Source organism: Trachypithecus francoisi, unplaced genomic scaffold, assembly GCF_009764315.1.
Source record: "Trachypithecus francoisi isolate TF-2019V2 unplaced genomic scaffold, Tfra_2.0 Lachesis_group13, whole genome shotgun sequence".
Classification (NCBI taxonomy): domain Eukaryota; kingdom Metazoa; phylum Chordata; class Mammalia; order Primates; family Cercopithecidae; genus Trachypithecus; species Trachypithecus francoisi.
Window position 1 is genome coordinate 95,178,518 of NW_022681458.1, and position 22,175 is coordinate 95,200,692.

Sequence of the window (22,175 nt, forward strand, 5' to 3'; positions counted from 1 at the left end):
GAAGGTATAATGTTGTCATTGCTTTCTACTCAGAGTTTCAGAAGTTTGTTCAAAGGAAAGCACATTCTGTTTATAATTTTGAAAAACCTGTTGTCATGAAGGTAAGATTTAGTTTGCTATTTTTTACATCCAACTTGATTATGTATTAAAATTGCACTTTCATTTTTAAATATTATAGATTTTTTAAAACAATTATCTAAAAATGAAATATTTTGAAAAAATCTGAGGAAGTGACCAGTTGTTTTAGTTTGTGGAGGTATACTGCCCTCTGCTGTCTCTTCATAGCACTTGCATCCTGAAAACAACTATTCAGTATAGTGTGTGATACAGTATAGTGTGTGATACAGCCTTTCCAACCCAAGGATTGGCTTTTATAATCTCAGCAGTAAAAGGAGAAAAAAAATGAAAATAAGGGCCATTAAGAAACTTAAAAGACAAAATCTCACTGGCCTGTGAGGGGATACAGACAAAGTTATTTAGGGGCTGAGTCATGAGTTTTACAACTTCAGGACTTCATGTAGATTACCATTGTCCACTACAAAGATAATGTGAGCCATGTAATGTAGTTTTAGATTTTCTAGTACCTGTAAGAAAAAGGTGTAATTTTAATTATATATATTTAATTCAACAGATCAAAAATGTGTCATTCTATAATCATAGAAAAACAAAGTATTTTACATTCTTTTGAATTAAGTCTTTAACATTTGGTGTACATTTATACTTACAAAGCACATCTCAGTGGCCTAAATATTCACTGGAAATTCTTGCTGTTTAGATTCCATAAAATTTGTAGCTGAGAAAGTAAATTTACATTTTGAAATTGTTCTAAACATGCTCAGAATTTTTTAATAGAATTAAGTATCCATTTTTAAGTTTAAATAAAAATTGAGTCACCATTGAAGTGCTGAGTAGCCTAGTGTGGACAGTGCAGCTCTTGAGGATTTTAAGGAAAGAAACTTTTTTAAAACAGTGGATCCCCAAGTCCATTGGCATCCCTTGTAGGCCCTAATAATCAGAATTTCATTTCCTGTAGCAACAAAATGAGTACAGAGCACTGCCATTTCTTCAAAGAAACAGGAAAAGTATTTTACAATACTGGAGGGTTTTTTCCCCTAACAGTTTGATTTTGTGAGAGTTGTGAAAATGGAAAGGTTACCCAAGTATTTAAATTTTGGGGGTTTTTTGTTTGTTTGTTTTTTGAGATGGAGTCTCCTTCTGTTACCCAGGCTGGAGTACAGTGGTGGGTGCAATCTTGGCTCACTGCAACCTCTGCCTCCCGAGTTAAGCGATTCTCCTGCCTCGGCTTCCTGAATAGCTGGAATTACAGGCGTGCACCACCATACCCAGCTAGTTTTTGTATTCTTAGTAGAGACCAGGTTTCACCATGTTGGTCAGGCTGGTCTCGAACTCCTGACCTTGTGATCTGCCCACCTCGGCCTCCCAAAGTGCTGGGATTACAGCCTTGAGCCACCGCGCCCAGCCTGTATTTGAATTCTCAATAATTTGTAGCTGCTCATTTCTGAATTTTCAATAATGAAGTATTTTACTATTTAGGAATGTTTTAAATCTGCACAGTTCTATTCGGCTCTAACACCTGCAGCCTCCAGTATTTTCTCATTTGCAGATATGAAGGTATCTGAGCTGTTTCTCTATCGAAGAATTTATGTGATACATAGAGAATATGCTCCAGTGATGTTTTTTACAGTGAGTTGTAAGAATATAATAGAATCCTCAGGAATCTATTTCATTGTATCGTTATTTAATGGTTAGTATATCATGATTTAATGGTTTCAGTTTTTTTCATACCCTAATAACGTACCTAACACAACACTGAAGGTTAGAAAAGATATAATACGTGAATATTAAGGATAAGAGGAAGCAGACAGGAAAGAGCCCTATTAAGATGGGGAAAATGAAAGAATGTTGTGACAGTCTCAGTCTGACTTCTTAGAGGAAACAGGAGCCTGTCCCCTCTCCATGTCCATACCACCCTGTTGAATCCTTTACTTACAGGATCAGCTGAATATGCCTAGTTGACTCCAGGGTCTTTTTCTGCCTCCCTCTTTGTTACAGTTGTTAACTTTTTACATAGCAAAGCAAAGGTGAGACAGACAAAATATAAATGCAAATCTGAGTAGCTTAGGTAATCGATCAGAAAGTCTTATCTGATTCTTGGGTTTTTACAGAGAACTGGAAACACTTTACTAATTAAAGTACTAGGAGGAACTATGATAGAGAATGAGGCCAGGAAGAAAACCATTATTGTATATATTGAATTAAAGTTTGCCATGTTTACATTCAACAATATATGGACAAGTGTGCATTGACACTGTTTTACCTGATAATATGAGTTTTTATGGGGTTGTGAGAGTTTTTTTAGTCCTATTGATAGTTGTTAGTTTGTTTCCCAGTACTCTGTTCTGCAGCTGACCAAAACACTAACTGTTCTCTGGGAGAGAACAGGAGAGTTGTTATTTTCCTCTCCTATTCAACCTAAACTATTTCTTTCATCTTTTAGGCTTTTGAACACTTGCAACAATTAGAATTAATAAAGCCCATGGAAAGAACTTCAGGAAATTCACAGAGAGAGTACCAGCTGATGAAACTGCTTTTGGATAATACTCAAATTATGAATGCTCTGCAGAAATATCCCAACTGTCCTACAGATGTGAGGCAGTGGGCAACATCCTCACTGAGCTGGTTATGAATATAACCAGTGACTTCAACTTTGGCATTTCATTCATACTTCTGTAGAGAAGGAAAAACTATTGTCCTTTAACATGATAATACTAAACATTCTATAAATATTTTTGTATTTATGTGAGACTTGCATGTCTACTGTCTTGGCTGTGTCTTGCCTTTTAGTCATGAACAGTTACATGATTTATAATTTCAGTAATTGAGATTACTTTGTAAGTAGCAGTTCAGAAGAATAAAATATGACTGTTTTAGGGACTAGACCATGTGCTTTTTTAACACTTATATATATAATGGTCTATTTGAAGAGCTCACTTCAACCTAACAGCTAGATGTCTTTACAAACCTTAAACCAAAGGAGTGAAAAAACAATGGTAACAACTGAAGTATAAGTAACCTTTGGTACAGTAGGTTTGCTGCAGGGTTTTTTCCTGTCCACATGCAAATTTTGGATTCTATCCCAGACTCAGGTTTTCTAGTGCAGGAGACTAACCAGCTTAGTCAGATGATGGTTCACATGGAAGGAAAACCCCAAGGAGTTTGAAGATTTTTCTTCTAGATACCTCAAAATGTGGTACTCATACCATCCACATCAGAATCCCTTGTAGGATTTTCTAAAATTACAGATTGTTGAGCTTACCATAGGTCAAAAGGATTGGAATTTGCCTTCTTAACAAGTATAGTCATGGCACCACATAACATTTTGGTCCGTGACATTGTATATATGAGGGTGGTCTCATAAGATTATACCATATTTTTACTGTACCTTTTCTATGTTTGAATATACAAATGTTTACCAGTGTGTTACAGTTGCCTACAGTATGATTACAGTAACATTCTGTACAGCGTTGTAGCCTAAGAGTAATAGGCTAGGCCTTATGCATAGCCTAGGTGTGTAACAGGCTATATACCATCAGGGTTTGTGTAAGTACATTCTGTGATGTTCATCCAATGATGAAATCACCCAGAGACACATTTCTCAGAACATAGCCCCATCATGAAGTGACGTGACTGTACCAGAGATTTCTGGAAAAGCACTCCCAAAAGTAATGAGACATGTATGACAAAGTTAACTGAACCTGTATCAAAAAGTAAATCCCTGAGGAATGTGGACATGTCAATCAAAGCATTGTCTTTTAAGTAAGTTCCAAGATCCATGAATTAACAGAGGCATATATTTAAAATGAAGTTTAATAAGCACTTAAGTCACTTCATTTGTTCAAGAATATTTGATTGCCTACTGTGTGCATGGGAGGTTTACAAAAGACAGACTGTCTCTATGCTTGTGCAGCTTACAATCCATTTAACTGTTAGAGGCCCTGTGAGATGTAGGTACTGTTATTTACAGATTAGAAAACTAACACAGCAGTAGCAATGCTGGGAATAGCCAGCAGGCTTGGAATTCAACTCAGTTTAACACCAAAGCCAGTGCTATTAAAACCTGAAGTTCGACAGTGGATTCCTTACCAAATAGTTTTTAAAGTATGCTCTAAGGCACAATGTTTTAATGAAATCTTGGATACAAAGTGGAATAAAAAATTTCTGTACATAAAAGTAGCTCTTCAGTAGTTACAATGTATTCTTTTGCATACACAGCCTTTCCTTCCCTGCAAAAAACCTTGTAAGTATTCAGATCCCTGTCATTTACTTTTCAGCAGTCTCATTCAGGCTAATGCTTGGATACTGATTCTATGCCATAGTCTACACATTTTTAGGGGATATTTCACCAAAATACTTAATGTGGTAACATCACTATTATATACTAGAAGCAAGAATTTTACACTTATGCTCTAACTGACCCTTTTAAAAATTTTCTAAACTATTTGAGGAAAGTATTATTTGTCTTAAAGGGTAACAGCCTCACGAAATGACTTGAGGATTGCAATTTCTTATTAGCTTAAGATGTTACTTAAAAGCTGACAGCCCTCATCTGTCTCACTGGCTACGTAAGCGCTACAGAAGATCCATCAATAACCAAGTACACAGATTTTAAGACTAAGTACCAATTGAGGTAAACATGAAACAGTTAAAAGCAAATTCAAAAAATACATTAGGAAAAGTTACACCAATGAAGTAGATGCCTATTATAGTCCCAAAGCATTTTTGTGGGGAGGAGCAGTGTTGATTGTTGGCCTTTCCATATTCCCTCATACAAAAAAGCTAAAGTCTATTTGCCAGAGTTTTGAGCTAACTTCATCTCTTAAATTGCTTAAATTGTCATCAATAAAAACAAGTCTGAAAAACCCTAGTTTAAAAAGCGGTTCAAGAATAATGTAAACTTATACATATAGCTTCAAGATATTTTCTTCATTTACTAGAGAAGGAAAAATAGAACCAAAAAAGCATGAACTGCTTTTCAATCTGACTACCTCAGACTGAAAAGCAGGTGAAGGAGGAATATTTCAGTGTGTTTTTTACATCTGTGTTCCCTCCAAGTGGCCCACCAGAAACAGAATTCTTGTTAAAATGACTGATTCTCATGCACGTGAAAGGCTCTGGGGAATGAATACCTGTTTGGTCCAAACTTACTGTATCATAACGCTGTATATGTTGAAAACGGAATACCTATTCATGTCCTAACGAATCACTGTTTTGCAGAAAACACTGTAAGAAACACTTCAGTATTTTCTGTAGAGTTTCCATGCATATTTCACCATGGTTCGCATTCTCGGCCTCATCTGGTTTAGAAAGCAATTCAGTTTCTTTCAAACCACCATAATCTAAGTGCTGCCCCGTCCTTCACCTTTGCCCTAGAAAATCTGATAATCCATTCGTGTGTACTGTGTGACACAATGCCAACAAGCGTCTGCTTCCTAATACTGGCAGGACCAACACACATACTTGAGTGGGAATATAATCTGTTTAGACAGGGAAATACCATAATTAACAAATCGCCCTTCACTCACCACTATCCTCATTCTTGCAGTTGTCAGGGTGTAAGCCTCACTATAAGTTACAAAACTACCACTCCCCTCTTTAAGAACACATAGCTAAAGAAAAACTGCATATGCAAATCATACCATATTCATTTTTTTTTTTTTTATTTAACTTGGGGATGGAATGGGGATAGCATACATTTTATTTGTACAATATTTAACAATCACTTATCCAAGGTGGGGTTTTACGGGGATTTTAAGCTTTCTGTTAAATACTTGCAGAAAAAATAGCAAGTACGATTTGACAGTAGTACAATAACCTGTGCCCAAAACACAAGAAATACAGAGTAAAGCGGAAATAACTGCTTACCAATATTCTGAGAGGTAACAAATGGGATATGGGTTGAGACTGCATAAAAAACGTACTGCTGGTTGAATATCTGAGGTAAATGATGTTCAATCAAGATGCTACTTGTATCATTTTGCCCACAAATTGATAATTTTATGCATTATCATACCAAATGTTCCTAAAAAGTAATCTTTCAAAAAGTAAAAACGAGAAACTGGAAAGTATCTGTGATGAAGCTTCTTTCTTTAAAAAAAAAAAAAAAAGACCAGTAATCAGTTTATTCCACTAAACAACTATCTGGCCATGGTTTTTTTCCCTACCACCTGCATTTTACTTAAATGTAGCTGTTACTTAGAGGTGAGGAAACGCGACCAAAGAGATTTTTAAATTTCATGATATGATTCTATTTTAAATTCCAAAGGTGTTGGGTTTTTTTCCTGATTGTATTTGCAAAACATCATCATGAAAGATAGTGCAAGTTCATGGGACTAACAATCGTGAGGCACAGTCTCTTTTTCTGGAATTCACAAGGTACCTAGAATTCAAACAAGAATCACACATCACATGCTAAAAAAAACTTCTAGCATCTAAAATACATACAAGAGCTGTGCAGGGCATAGACTTCAAATAAAGCTGAACACTGGTTAATCCATCAGTCCTATGGCAAGTTGATCATAAAGCATTCCTTACGCGGAGATCTGGGCAAGGTAAAGAGTATAAGTTAGAGCAGCAGCAGTTCTGATGGGTATCAGAAAGGCAAAAAACAAGACGAGTCATGAGGAGCACCATACACATGAGGAAAGAGTTATTTGCGGGGTTTCAGTTTGCCCCAAAATGGATCACCATTTTTCTCTTTCTTTGATCTTTCTTTTTTTCCAGTATCTCTAGCTCAAACTTTCTGTTAACTTGCCCACTCTGCACTGACTGTAAACCAAACACTAAATACCCTGCAAAAGAAAGTTTTAACAAGACTAGGTATAAGGACAGGTAGTCACTGGAACATTCTTATTTTACTGCTTATAAAAAAGTTTTTCTATTAATCATAGTTCTCAAAAGAATACAAGTTTTAAAATTGGTTAGCTACAGTTAAATACAATACCCAGGATTTCTAAAAAATTTTTCTAACTTGAAAACATTTTATATTGTGAATAACTGGTTTTAAAAAAATTTATCTCTAGTACTCACATAAGCCAAACATCATAATATCCCTTGTTTATTTTTGTTTTGATTTTTTTTAACTTTTAAAAAGAAAGTTGAATGTTCACAACAGGTAGAAATTCATCTTCAGAAAATTAATGATTTTCTTGTATGCACATTCTCAGTATTTTCCCTTGTTGATTAGTTTTTAAATGGAAGCAAAGCCAGATCAAGAAATGGAGAGACCAAGTACTCTATGAAATAGAGGTGAACTCAACATTGAAAAGGGAATTGCTAGGAATACAATGAAACCATGGGGACACGCGTGACAGTCCTGAATGGTCTGTGGCACACAGACGCTATTCCTCTTCTTTTCCTCCCTGCTTAAAGTCTGTTGACCTATGTATTTTTTATAAATAACATAATTTACTATTCCCAGAGATTACGTACATATATGTAAAATGTAGTGTACTGTGTGGTTAAATAACGATTTGAAGACAACACATTCACAGTGAGCTCCTGACAGTGACATGTAAAAAATTCTTTCATAAAATTAACGTATGGATTTTAAAATGACCTGACAGAAATAACATGGCATAATACTGGCTATTTGTTGATTGGTAATCTGGAAATTCAGGAAATTAATGTTTTACTTTGGCCTGTATAAATCTGAGGAAGAATCCAATTGTATTCTAACGTAATATGGTATTGAAAAGCACTTTGGCACCTGCCTACCATCAATTCCATTTTCTTAGCAAGGATAAGGCATGAACTATCCTAAATTAATATCAGTGTTAGTTGTAAAAGCAATTTTGGGGAGGTGGCTAGGCTATGTTACCTATATCAACATTGGTTACCTCTAAATGTCATTGCATATTTTAAGTTATATGTTTAATTTGTTATCCCTGATTTGTTTTAAAGCAGTAACATCTGAAATCTGCTTAAAGTTTAATATCTCTATCCTAGGATAATTCTTTACATATCACAGACATCAAATATTACTCTGACAAGATGGCACCAAGCAGAAGTATAGTGATAAAGTTACAAGTCTCAAAGCAGACAGTGAGGAATTCTGGGTAACGACACTTCCTGAGGTGATCCTAAACAGTGATATTCATGTCCCACACACTGTTTGGTGAAAAGAAATACACTACAATTTTACATATATAAATAGAAAAAACTATTTTAAAAGACAAAATGAAGAGCTTTCCAGTGTCACAGCTCACTTAAAAAAATTTTATATCATGCTTTAAATTTTCAAATATTCCCCAAACACAGCACACCTAAAAAAAATACTTAGGTAAGTATGCAAATTTTGGGAACTGGATATAAGATGGGGCTTTAAAACATGGGAAGAAGGGGGAAATGACACCATCTTTTCAAAAAACAGCACTTTTTTTCCCTACATTACAAGCCAGCACAAGAAATGCTAAAACACTGCTTTACGAATGGCCACTTACTGTTGGCACTAAGCATAGCTTACCTTTTTTCCCTTAAATAACACAGTGAATTTGTTACAAAACATGGATTGATTTATTATTCAAATTTTGTTAGTGTTTTCAATTTTATAATTTAGCAACCGTGGAACTGAGGTATACCTTGTTGAGGGAGGTTAAAGTAATGCTTGGAAGCCTCTTTACTGTACCCCACTTTGATGACATTATGTACACAGAACAGCAGCACACTAAACATTCACAAGCTGTGTCATATTGGCATTACAATAGTCATTTATAGAAACAACAACAGCAAATGCAATAAAAACAAGTTACCCTTTTTAAAATCTGAAATGAAGTTTTTGATTTAAAAAAAATAGCAGTAGTTCATTTAAGGAATTAGTGTCTTCTGACAGACATTAAGAAATCTGATGTCAGTTTTCAAACACTCCATTAGCCAGGTCCAAAAGATCCTTGATTTGGAGAGGGCTACATTCTTCATGTACACTTTTTCAAAAGTTTCTTTATAGAGTTTGCAAGGTTTCTCTTAGTCTCATGTCCTTCACATCTGTGCTGTCGGCAATGCAGTAAGTCTCCCAGAGCAACGTTTTTCAACAAAGGGTCTTCTTTCTTAACATTTCCAAGAGACATCCTACTCATTTTACACAGAATAAACTGTACGCAGTTTCGTTAGCTTAGCAGCTCCAGTTCAGAGTCCCATTTCTTAGTGTGCACAGATGGCGCAACCATCATAGACTAGATTCTTTGGGAGGAAAGTCAACATTTGTCACCATTGTGACCACTGTTACAATGTCCTCTGTGGTAATAATATTTGTTAGTCTCTGCATCTGGGTAATTCTTTCACCTACACATCCAGCTGATAATCTGGCTTCTGCGTCGTGATCCCAACATTCTTCAATGGTTTCACAGAGCATTGCCATTCCCTAAAAGGAGAAAAACATACTCAAACGCCACAGCAATTTTTGTTTTCTATTAGGAAATAGAATAAAATTTTCATGAAGAAATGGCTAGTTTTCTGGGTCAAAGAAGTTTCTGTCAACAGTCACTTTTATTGAATACCATGTGCAGAATCATGAAGAAAAGCATAAAGAGAACTTTTTTTTTTCTTTTTAAGCATGAGATTATCACAACAGGAATTTTTTTTTAACGCCAAAAAAAACCAAACAAACAAAAAAAACTCTATCCCTTGTTCACAAACCAGGTCATTTCAATGCTAACCCTTCAAATGGACTCAAAAATCAAGGATAAAGGGGGACCTAACCATTTTTATTATTTTCTTAGTTAATATCAGCATTTCTATCTTACAATTAAACAGAAGAGCAGAAAGCCCCTTTTGAGATTTATCTACCTGGTTTTAGCCATGTTTCTAGTTATATTTAGACCAATATAACCAGGCAATACTATTGTATGCCTGGTCTCTAGTTTTAAAGCACTCTTAAGACTTGAAAGTCTTCTCTAAGGTGAAATCAAAAGGCTACAACCAATTCCCATAGAGAGGAGAAAACCTGGTGCTTCATAAACTTTCTAAAATGTTATCATATTGGAAGTGGTCATCAGCAAAGTTACCCAACTATCCACAGGTTCCGAGTCTGGCATGCCTTTTCCCTGGGAAACTAGATGACACACTCTTCTGTGCAGGACCATTGAGACAAAAGCCCTCTAAAGCTCTGTAAGTTTACAGTCACCTTCAGGGGTATACAGACATAGTCCTAATTCTGCATCCAGAGCTCTAGAATATCCTGTGTGAAGATCACCTCCCAGAAAATACTTGAAGAAAGAGAAATGTGCAGAGATAAATAATTCCTCTGAAAAGTGTTTTATTGGAATTTCAAATGAAAAGCTAACTGGATAACTTACAGCATGTTTCTGCCAATAATCTCTTAAAACAGGCCTCTTTTTTTTATGCACAACTACTTCCTGCATGTCTTCAAGAGATGGATGCTGGCCAATTTCCTCCTCAAATGGCAACATGTATTCATCTACAGGTCCTGAAAATTAAGAAAAGAAAAATAAATCATTTTCATTAAAATCCTCCTGACTTTCAAACTGGTACAAACTTTCTAAAATATACTCTGTCACCTTTTCCGAACTGTTTACATGCTATGAGGACAGAAGAGAAACAGATTCTCAACTGTACTTATACCATAGTGTGACCAAACTAACATGAGAAATGAAAAGGTCTATAATTTGGCATGTATTTCCCTTAAAGATTGTATAAGGAGCTTTCTTGTCTAGGTATAAAGGATGCCTATTTCCATCTGCATCAAGAACATAAGGAACAATCAGTATTTGTAAATTAAGGTTATATAATATCCCTTTAGGGTACTCAATCCTTACAGTTCAGATCAGAATGTTAACAGTGGTGCTTCCATCTCTGGAGGCTCTAGGTTCAATGTATTATAACCATGCTTATTCTATGGCATATCCAACCCCCCTGCATGCCCCACATGAGGAATTATGCACCTCAGAGTCATACCTCTTCTCTATACTCCCTCACAACAGCTGCCAAAAAGTACGTTTATTTTTTAGAAAATCACAAACAGGCTCTCCAACTAGGGGTTCCAACAAGTCAGGATATGCCTTCATAGACAAGATTAAACAATATAAATAATTCCTTTTTTCTTAGGCCTACTCAGATAAATAGAAAATTATATTTAGGAGTTAATAATAACTAATATCCAGTGAGCACCTATCCTGATCAGGAACTTTACATATATTACTTACTTCACAGAGTTAAGATGGCACTACCTCTATTTACCTTATAAGCAGCTCAGAAAAGTTACATAATTTGCACAAAGACATACAGCTGTTAAACGGTAGAGCTGGAATTGAACCCAACTCTCTGAATAACTCTGAAGTCTGTGGTTTTAATTGCTAGATTGCCTTCCTTTGACAGACACAGGTCACCACTGAGCAGTATCAGTGACCAGCTGTATGTGTGCATAAACACCAATTTTGTGAAGCTCTTGAAATGCAGTAAATACTCCTGGATAGAACACAATGAATCATAAAGGGATCATCTAACTTACTCCTCTTCAAATATAAGAATTCTTTATGGCCGGACAGTTGGTCTCTGCTTGAGCACTTCCAGTGACAGAGTACTGACATTCTAAGGTGTCTATTCAACCAACACTTATGTGGTCTACAGGCCAGCAACACTGCCGTCAACTGGTAGCTTAGTTTTTAAGAAACGTAGATTCTCAGGCTTCAACCCAGACCTACTGAGTCAGAATCTAAATTTTAACAAGATTCCTAAGAATCTGGTATGCCACATTAAAGTTTGAGAACTACTTCATTTAACAAACAAGTAACCATCAACAAATGTGAAAGCACCTACTTTAGCAATTAATGCTCACACTATCCTCTCTACCCCAATTTCTGACTAAAGAGTTGGGTTCTGACATAAGAGTCAGAAATGCCTGACTCTGAAATTATTTCATGGTATTTAAGAAAAATCAGTATCTAGCCTTTTCTTTTTCCAAAAGAACTTCTCGGATAACTCCTCTCCCCCATAAACAAAGCAATTTCTCCCCTAAACTCCTAAAACACATGCTTGTATTTCTTAAGTATTGTGCTCATCCAGAAACATTTACTGAATACCTATGCAGTACTGGGGAATGGGCTAGACAACTCACACTTAGCTTACTCTAGATTTAATTGTCCAGGATATATTTTATTGCCCTAACTAAACTGTGTATTACTTGAGAACAGGGTCTTGTGTCTCCTAAATTACTTAATCCAATGATTTGCTATGAAGAGTTCATATTAATCAAGTTCTTATAAAATATATTTTCCTATAACATCTGCCAGCTAACCTACTTCTGCTTCCATAAATGCACATCATAAATGTAATTCCTCTTCCACTTTGACTCAAAATAGTCTGAATTCTTACTCTTCTTCCTAAAGACTTCTAAAATTATTCCCAAATTGCTTCAACTTTTCGTGGGTTTAGCACTGACTCCCAAGCCAATCCCTCAATCCCAGAAGAATGCCTATAGACTATGTGCCCATTTCTGAGCACTCTATTAAATTCCCTTTAATAGTACCCCATATTGAATTTCATATTCCACTGGCAATCTGTCGTACAATGAGAGCCTATTACAGTACTCAGAAAATAAAATATTGTTAGTAACACAGGTTACGTTGGTTATAACTTAAAATATTCACAATTTCTCCTATGGTCTTTGACAATCACAGGAAGGTTTTAGACAATTATAAATTAAAACTTAATAAACAGATTAAGCTCATTTACATCTGTTTAGGAGTTTAGCAGTCGGCAAGTTTGTCTTATATTATTCAAAACAAAAAACGCCGCAACATACTTGAAGACAGAGTAAAGACCTTATGAAGGAATACTAAAGAGAGAGTGCTTGAAACGCTATAGTTCTGTCACACTAAGAATATCGTCTGAAAGTTTATCCAGAAAAATAAATAAATAAAAGCAAATATCTATAAGACTTAACATGGACTTCAATAACAAGAACAAGTAATAGAAACCCTTTAACCTGGGAGGCAGGACCCATACAACCTTAAAGCAGACCTCTCCCTATGTCTGGATCAGAGTTTCAAATCTAGGTTTCATCATTTACCAGTTTGAGGCTAAAGTAGGCAAACTACTTAATTTCTCTGCATCTCAATTTCCTCGTATGTAAAGCATAATAACTACCTCTGAAGCTCTTTTAGGAAATAACCTTAAGGTATGTGAAGTGTCCAGTAATATAGCTAGTAAAGGATCAATACATAGCAATTCCTTTTCTGTCCTACCCAACACTCTGCTCCTCTGCCTCCTGAATTCTCTACCACCTCTTGGAGTCAATTAAAAAAAAAAAAAAAAAAACTATACTTTAAAATATTACCTTGAAGTGTATCATCCCTTTTCATACATGTGTGGTAGGCATATATATCTTTTTTAAAAATATTTTTTCCCTTACCATCTGCAGCAGTACAGCGAGAAGCCAGTTCCCATAGGACTAATCCCATGGCGTACATATCTATCCTCAAAAATGCATCCCTTTGGAAGTTTATAGCACCCTCTAATACCTCTGGAGCCATATACCTCCGGGTACCAACCTGAAAAAGATGTTAAAAGCAAAGAGTACTCATTCATTAACTTTATGAACTAACACTGTATGATTTGTAAGATGAATCAAAACCAAATGTGGTCTATTCCCAGGGTAAGGTATACCAGACTATAGCGTATAAATAGTAAGATCCTTCTGTGTATACTTAAAAAATGCATCAAACAGACATTATGCTGCTACAGACTTAGAAGTTTTTATGTTCCCCTTTCTGGATGTAATCACAAGAAACTGAACCGATGGTCAGCTGGGAGAAGGATGCTGCATACGTCTCAATTTTACCTTTGCATACTGTTTGAAATGTAGCTTAAAAAAAAAAAAACTTTTTTGAGGCCTTTTCTCTGTATTAAAAAAAACTAATGTTGTAAAAAGAATTAGCTAAGTAAAGGACACACTGACATTAAAAAGTTCTATCTGTACAAAATCTAGGTATTTGTTTATTCATAAATTCTTCTGTCTTGGAGTCCTTTATTTATATCTGTCCCCAACAATTTGGCATTTCTTAGTACTGTAACTATGGTTACTAAGCTAGTACAGCTAGCTTTGGTTGGTGCTTGACAACATTCATATATGAATGCTTAAAAATATTTGTGAGATAGCTGGGTACATCACAACATACTTGTGATATATCAGAACTAGAGAACAGTCTAGATATTGGTACGTCCATAAAGCTCCATCCTTAGGTGACTATAATCTCTACTCTAGACTAAAAGTTGGGCAATTTATGCAAATGTACATGTAACAGAGATTGTTTTAAGAATAAAGACAGATCACTAAAGTTCAAGGAGAACACATTAAAGGGAAAAGTGGCTGTACTTTTAAAAAATTTACTACTCTGAATAATTATTTTAATTGTGCTATCAGTGACTGTTTCCCTAAAACCTACTTTTCTCTTAAAGGTAAATGTATGCCATCCAAAGTACCTACCTCTTTTATTACAAGATTATGGTTTATTTACCATGTGGACATAAAATGTCCCCTTTTATATGTGTTCTTTGTACTATATAAAATGTGCAATAACATGCAAGTCCCTCCAGATATTTTTGAAATTTTCTGGTCCATGAAATCTAAAGTCGAGGAGTCATTACTGTAAGCAATTAATTTTTAACTAATCATAGAACACAATTGTGAAGGAGTTAAAATATGACATGAATGAGTCACAAACTTTTTTCTCAAAAAATAGGGGAGGGAGGGCTTATGAGGTACCAAATTAAGAATATGTTCCCAGAATTTAGTCTTATGATAGTCAATCATTCAATTAGCTTAGAAGTTTGTCCTCAGGCTTCCTACACAACTTTGGTAGTAGTCTCCACAAAATTGCATCCATTCCCATATATATTTGCAGTCAACTTTTCTAGAGCTACATGGCTACTGACCATTACCCCAAACAACATTCTTAAACCGTTAGTCAATATTGCCAAAAATTGTGGTGCCATGACTGCTTAAAAAACGTGTCCTCAGGAACCAACAGGATATGCTGGGGAAAAGAAAGCTAAGAATTAGTTGGTCAAATAATTTACATGATATGAAAGGTGAAGAAATGATCATGTCAAAGGCCTGAATCATTTAGCTTCATAGAAAATGTCACCTTTTAGGTTGAACTGGTTTCCCCGATTTAAAAGGTGATCTTGGCTGGGCATGGTGGCTCACGCCAATAATCCCAGCACTTTGGGAGGCCAAGGTGGGATGATCACTTGAGGTCAGGAGCTCAATACAAGTCTGGCCAACTTGATGAAACCCCGTCTCCAGTAAAAATACAAACATTAGCTGGGCATGGTGGTGCATGCGTGTAATCCCAGCTACTCGGGAAGCTGAGCCAGGAGAATCACTTGAACTCGGGAGGCAGAGGCTGCAGTGAGCCAAGATCATGCCACTGCACTCCAGCCTGAGTGACAGAGTGAGACTCTGTCTCATTAATTAATAATTAATTAATTAATTAATAAAAATAAAAGGTGACCTTGTAGGAATGAAAACATCTTTTCCAGCCTCAAAGTTTCTGAGAATAAAATGTATGGATAATGTTATTTTCCCTTCTGGTCTTCCTAGAGGTTCCTATTACTAAGATCTCTGTGCACATAGAGGTATACAGAGGTGTCAGAGTTATTTAATTCAGGGGTTTACAAGTGCTCTGAACTCTGGAGAGAATTTGGAGAAAAGCCATCAAGTTGATTAAAGAAATGAATGAAGCAATAAACAACAAGAAGCAATAAACTATTATTGCATGGGAAAAGGGACAGGGAATCTTAATACACTGTAGTAAGGATAGTGACTAATTATTCTTCCACTCTTCTTACGATGGTGAAAGAACTAACAGACTAAAACTACTGAGTTCATAAGAAGAATTCCCTAAGAATGAGGTCTATTAAAAGGTGTTGGATTATTCTTTGATCAATTTTTCAAAAAGAATCCTATGACATGTGTCTAAGTTATTGTTTTATGAAGTGCTTAATCTAAACCACCTGAGTCCTCTACCATCATATGAAAATGTCTTCCTCAGAAACTTTAACACGTAACACTATTAGATGCTGATTTAAACACCACAACAATGTTAGACTAATTCAGTCCTGACATGCCATTCTAAGAAAATATGGGACAAGTTTATTTTTTCTTATATTTTATAAGCATCATCCTTACCTGTCCATGGGTATCGCCTGCAGACTTGCCAGCCTCAAATTTTAAGGCCAACCCAAAGTCAGCAATGCAAGCTGTCAGGTTGTTTTTCAACAGCACATTTTTACTTTTGATGTCCCTTGCAAATAAAAAGAGTATTCAAATTAAGTTTAAACAAGTTATCTTTTAAATTTTTTATTGAAAGCAGAAAAGAGGAGGAATATGTACGCTATGAAAAAATAGTTACTCAAAATTATGAAATGCAGAGAAAGGGAGAAAGAAAAAGCTCAGAGGCCCCATGTAGCCTTTAACACAAGAGCACAGTGACAAACCCCTATTCATAACATGGACAATAAGAAGGAATCCTATCTATAATGCAGTTATATAAACATTTGCCATGTCAAAAAGATATGTCACCTATGTCATCCACCTACCAATCATAAAACTACTGTTTTTTAAGAAAATACTTTAGAGTTCTTACTTGCAAACTCCCATAGAAACTGAAATTTAAACCAAAATGAAGAAATTTTTTAAATATAGCTGAATTGGGGCCTTCTGGTTATTGGTAGAGACCTACATTTTAGAATAATACCTTATTATAGAGGTTCTTATATTCTTCCACCTGGTTGTAGAAAAGCATCTTACGGCATGGATAACAGAAACTTTTTACCATAAACATACACTGCTCTAGCTAGATCCTGGTGTTCTGAAAAGGGTAACAGTTTCAAGGCAATAAGATATCCTCTTCTATACACCTGTCTCAACTAGCTCATCCTAGAGATTACTATACCCTAATTAAATACATCTATGCCATGACTAGTGGTTAAATTTATGTACAGATACACAGACCAAGAATGGGATATTGAAAGCACGAGTAGACGCTCCCAAATGCTATAAAAGCCAATCAATCTTAGTTTCAAAAGACTTTCAGGACCTTTTCTTAATAACTTTGGGGATTCTTAAGGATTAATTCCCTATGTGGCCAGGTAGGGCAAGGGAAAATCCAAGAAGAGGCCAATAGACTGCACGTAAGAAAGTGAGAAGAAAGAGTTATTTCTGAGGTAGACGTCATTTAAAGTTTGCAAAATCAGAACCTAAATTAGAGGCTGACTTACAATAATGCCTCCGAGCAACCTAAAACATCACCTGGTGACAATGAGCTAAGTATTTGTTCCATGAATCAGTTAATGCCTACTTTTCAAACAACCATCTTTAAATTGAACACGAGACGACAAATTGAATCCCACGTTCAAGAAAATTAAATACATGGCAAACTGAACTCCATGTTTAAGACACAATCATTTTTCCTTTTGCGGGCACGACAAGTGTTGGGTCTAAGAACTATTTCTTCACCGGACAACTGTTTAAGTGATGCCTCCCTCTACCTTGGCTCCGGGTAAAGATAATAAGGTCATTCAAAAAACAAGCAAGGGAGACATTCAAAGTCTCTCCTTCGTTACGTGCCCTTGGATAATAATCCCTATTTATAATCATCTTTAAAGTATATCATGTTTTGAGGTAAAACAAATGTCTTTTTCCTTTGAGACTGAGAAAATATAGTTTATTTTCAATCATGCTTTCAGAAATGAGATGAAGTAGATCATGAAACTTTACCAATAATGTTAACATATACATTATCCAAAATACTTCCTGGCCAATCTCAAAGCTAATTTTAAAAAATAAATGAAAACCAACTGTCTTGTAAAGCATGACTGAAAAACAAAGGAAAAATTAAAATTTACCCACAGGCTTAAAAGTTTAGTAAATGTACACTCAATTATCTGGGAAAACAATACAAATATAGTCTACCTGTGAGATATGGCAGGTTTGTGGCCATCTTTTAGGCCAGGTATATCCTCATGTAAATATGCCAATCCTCTAGCCATGGTTTCTGCAATATGACATAGTTCATTCCAAGAGACCACATTAGCCTTAAGAAAGTCTGAGAGTGAACCCTAAAAAAAGACGGAAAAATAGAAACTTACGTTCTTGACAAAGGCCATATGTATAAGGAGACTTTTCTTTTTACCTATAAGAGGTTGTGGAAGGCAACATATCTTTCCTTTCAGGGAAAAATAATATCCAAGAAACAATCTTTCTGGAATGGTTAAAATTTCCTTCCATTTCACATTAATAAACATTTGACCAGAAAGAAATACCAGAGCTTTAAACTTTTGTTACAAGAATAGTCAATTTCCACCAATCCATAAGACAAGTTTTTTGTTTTAAACACTAGTTGACTATCTAAGGTTCTAGAAAATATTTTAAAAGTTAAAATATCCTGACTATAGAGTTCTTACATCATGGGAGTAGCAGAACACAAAATAACAACATAAAACAACAACTAATATATAGAATATTCTTCTAGAGATTATTGTTGTCCTTTAGGTCAAGAATTAACAGAAGCAAAAGAACCACTTACATTTCACAATGATGAAACCAATTACCAAAAACAAAATTTCCTACTTCATTAATGGTACTTTCACACTGACTCTAAAAGTAGAAAAATTGAGGAAAACTAGCAATTATGTGTTGGTGATAATTACCCTACAAGTTAGTGACAGATCAAAGATGAGATAAATTTCCTGACTCTGGTTTTGTCACTAAGCAAGACTGATTAAAACTGAAAAAAATGGTTCACGTAATCAAAATGAATTGTAAATGGTAAGTGAAAATTACTAAGCATTACCTATACTAAAATAAATGTTTGTAAGAGTAATTACAGCACAAGAAGTAAGGAACAAAAGGGTGGTTTATATGAGTAGGGTTTTAGGTTAAAAATTTGCCATCTTTGCTCTTTTATTAAACTAAACTACCTTTTAAAACATTTTTATTCAAGAATGATTTTTATTTTCAGGTTAAATATTAATCAACTATAACATGTCACGAAAAATAACTCTGAGGGATTTATAGCCAACATTAGGTATGCAGGCCAATTCAGACTTTACTAAAGTAAAACGTTAAATAGTTTTACCTTTTCATGAAATGCTGTGATTAGCCAAAGATCCACATCAACACTGGTGCCTCGTTTTTCTGCACCAATGAACTGTAATATGTTCTCATGCTTCATTCCAGGCAAACTGTAGACTTCATATTCATTTTGCCATGACTGTTTGTCCTAGAGTCAAAAAGAAAGAACAGTAAGAACACAAGGAATACGGGTAAATAAACCATGTCTAAGAGATTACTCAAATAAGTTCCAAAGTAAAACAAAACAAAAAAGTATTAAAAAAAACTTTTGGTCTGTTTTGTAATAAGAAAAAAGCTCTGACAATAGGTTAACAAATTTATACTAAATGCCTGCCCTGTCCATTCCCTCAAAACGTACTTTTCTGTGTTTCTAGTTTACACACGCAGAAGTTGATCTGAAATGCTGCATTAATCTTACAACGGCAACACATAAGTTACTGCAAGTATTAATTACATTGTAATTTCATCATGGTGTGAAGCTACTTGTGGTACTATTCAGAATAATCTCCTTGAAAGATGAAATTCAGGCAGAATGACTTCCTCTAAACAGAAAACTTCTTCTTTTCAAAAACTAACATATCAAACATCCTTTAAAAAATGTTTAGCATACCCTGCAAAGTCAATGAGAAAGCAAGGGGCATAGGTACGCAATGCAATAATTTAAGACACCATATATTCATTTGTGCCTGCAAGTGATCCATGTCTACTAAGTATCTTCTTATAAAAGATTAGTTTCTTTTCACTACTAAAAGACAGTAATAGTGAGAGGTACCACAGCATAATGGTTACAAACCCTTAGAAATCCTCTGCATCCAAACTGTTCAAACTTAAATCCTGGCTCTCCCACTAACCTCTAGCAAGTTACATAATCCTTCAGTGTCCTCATTAAGTAGAACAGGTATTGTAGTGTCTGTCTTATAGAATTGTTGTATTATATGTTGCATTTTACGTACACGTGGGCAATATATGTACACATATTAGTGAGCACTCATATATGTAAAACACCCCTACCTGACCCAATAAAAACATACAATCAAATGTTAGCTACTGTTGTTGCTGTTGTTGGGCTTAAGTTAATATCATCCAAATGCCTTTCTCTGATCCTTATGCTTCCTTACACATGGAAATAATTTCTTCCTTTATCTCACTTATGAATCTTGGCACAATAGAATACACTTTCTCTCTGAAAACTAAACTGTGGTTTATAGCTACCAAAAAAAATTGTAATACAGTTCATAAACTCTACGTAATACAGTTCATAGACTGAACAGAGGAAGTAAGACTGAACAGAGGAGGTAAAAAGCTTAAAATCTAGGTATATTAAGACAAAGAAATTGCTTATATGACAACTTTGGAAAAAGAAAGATCCACTCTCTAAGTGTAGTGGTAGAGCCTGTAACACCAAATCCAACCAAGACATCAGTACCAAGGATATCATGAGACGCCAGGGTATATAAGAGACGGGGAAGACAGAATCATCATAAATCTATACCACCAACAGAACAAAACAAAACACAAGAATAGCTCAGAGGTACATTAGATCAGAGTTTTATGAGAAGTCCGGCCAACCTTTAAAATAAAAACAATTCAACAATAAACCAATTATTTGAAGTCTTGATTGCCTCTGAAAATGCATCAAATAAAAACTGAAATAATTAAACACTCAAAGTAGAATGAAAGTAAGTCAAGTCTGGTAATACACCTCCAAATACCAATTCCAAAACAAAATATACTACTCTTTTGTTTTTCTGTTTGCTTTTTCTGACAATGTAGGGGGATATTAAAATTTAACCACTCAATTAGACTTGTTTATTGGAATATTTATCTTTATTTAACATTTCTATGGAATTTTCATTGGCAAAAGATCTCCTATGCATTCATTTAATTCCACCACTCCAGACAAACATAATGATTGTTATACTAACAATTCAATCTCTCATATGCAAAGGCAGGCATTAAAAGAGCTAACTGCTTTCCCCAGTATCACAAAGAACCACCTTGGAACGTATGGCTTCTCTTTTGAGACTATTTCTGAGTTATGATGACCTAGCCATAAAACATATATGTAAGATGACAAAACTGCAATAAACATACCTGTATTGGAAATATTTTGACAGCCACATATTCATTAAGCAACTGGGCTTTCCAGACACAACCAAATCTTCCTCTTGCTTTCACTTCTAATAACTGCAGTGGTTTCAAACCTAGTAATGGAGAAGGTGGGGGTGGTCCTGGGTCCTACAGATAAATAATAATAATAATATAAATAAGCAAAATATGATACATATCAACTCTGGAAATGAGAAAAAAAGTGAGTATACTGAAAAGTCAACTGACAGAAACAGTAAACACATATGGATGACATTAACTTCAATTTTGCCATAATTAGATTACTAATTATCTACAGTGATCACAAGGCAGGCAACCTGAATTAAGAGCTTTCATAATAACGTTCAGCATTATTGCTTTATATGTACCACAGGAGAAAAGATCTAAAATCTTTCTGATCCAGTCTCACTAATTTTCCCCACTAAGATTTTCTGTTAACTATGAATACTCCTAACAATATTTCATTTGTTTCATCCAGTGTGTACTTCGAGGAGGATGATTTGAAAAGTGCCAGAAACAGCAAATTATGACTATGTATCAGCAAAAACCTCTCCTTAAGATCTATTACTTTCTCCAGTGACTGTTTAAATTTTTTCTTCATTAATATCAGAGATACCCACAGTCATTCTTAAACACATTGCAGATAGGTGTATCAAATACAAAGTACATACAGGAAATATGTAAGTAAATATTTCTTTAACCAAACTGTTTGGTTCATTCTAATTTTAAACATATTAACAATTCATCCCTTTGATCTGATATAAAAAAATTATCTGTGTTCTGGAACTGACTGGCAAAGAAGTACAAATAAAAATCCAGAAAAGAAGTGGTCATCACAGTAGATAACAGGATATGGTATATGAAAGAAACGTGCACTGCTATAGTTTTTTAAAAA

General features: G+C 35.0%; 2 protein-coding genes across 8 annotated transcripts in view; one reads left to right on the forward strand and one right to left on the reverse strand.

Annotated features, from left to right (window-relative positions):
* Nucleotides 1–6,185, forward strand: part of ORC4 (origin recognition complex subunit 4) — a 90,907-nt gene extending 84,722 nt beyond the window's left edge. For 4 of the 7 annotated variants that reach the window (XM_033231577.1, XM_033231574.1, XM_033231578.1 and 1 more), the window contains 2 exons: nt 34–101; nt 2,519–6,143. In XM_033231577.1, coding sequence (XP_033087468.1) covers nt 34–101; nt 2,519–2,707 — 257 coding nt within the window. In that variant the 3' untranslated portion in view covers nt 2,708–6,143. Of the gene's footprint in view, nt 1–33; nt 102–2,518 lie in introns of all 7 variants that reach the window. The other 3 variants (XM_033231576.1, XM_033231575.1, XR_004441778.1) reach the window with 2 other exon arrangements.
* ACVR2A (activin A receptor type 2A) overlaps nt 5,717–22,175 on the reverse strand; it is an 89,120-nt gene continuing 72,661 nt past the window's right edge. The window contains exons 5-11 of the mRNA XM_033231573.1: nt 21,266–21,409; nt 19,176–19,319; nt 18,011–18,156; nt 16,226–16,340; nt 13,445–13,583; nt 10,371–10,501; nt 5,717–9,436 (exon numbers count right to left, since the gene is read on the reverse strand). Coding sequence (XP_033087464.1) covers nt 9,242–9,436; nt 10,371–10,501; nt 13,445–13,583; nt 16,226–16,340; nt 18,011–18,156; nt 19,176–19,319; nt 21,266–21,409 — 1,014 coding nt within the window. The 3' untranslated portion in view covers nt 5,717–9,241. The remainder of the gene's footprint in view (nt 9,437–10,370; nt 10,502–13,444; nt 13,584–16,225; nt 16,341–18,010; nt 18,157–19,175; nt 19,320–21,265; nt 21,410–22,175) is intronic.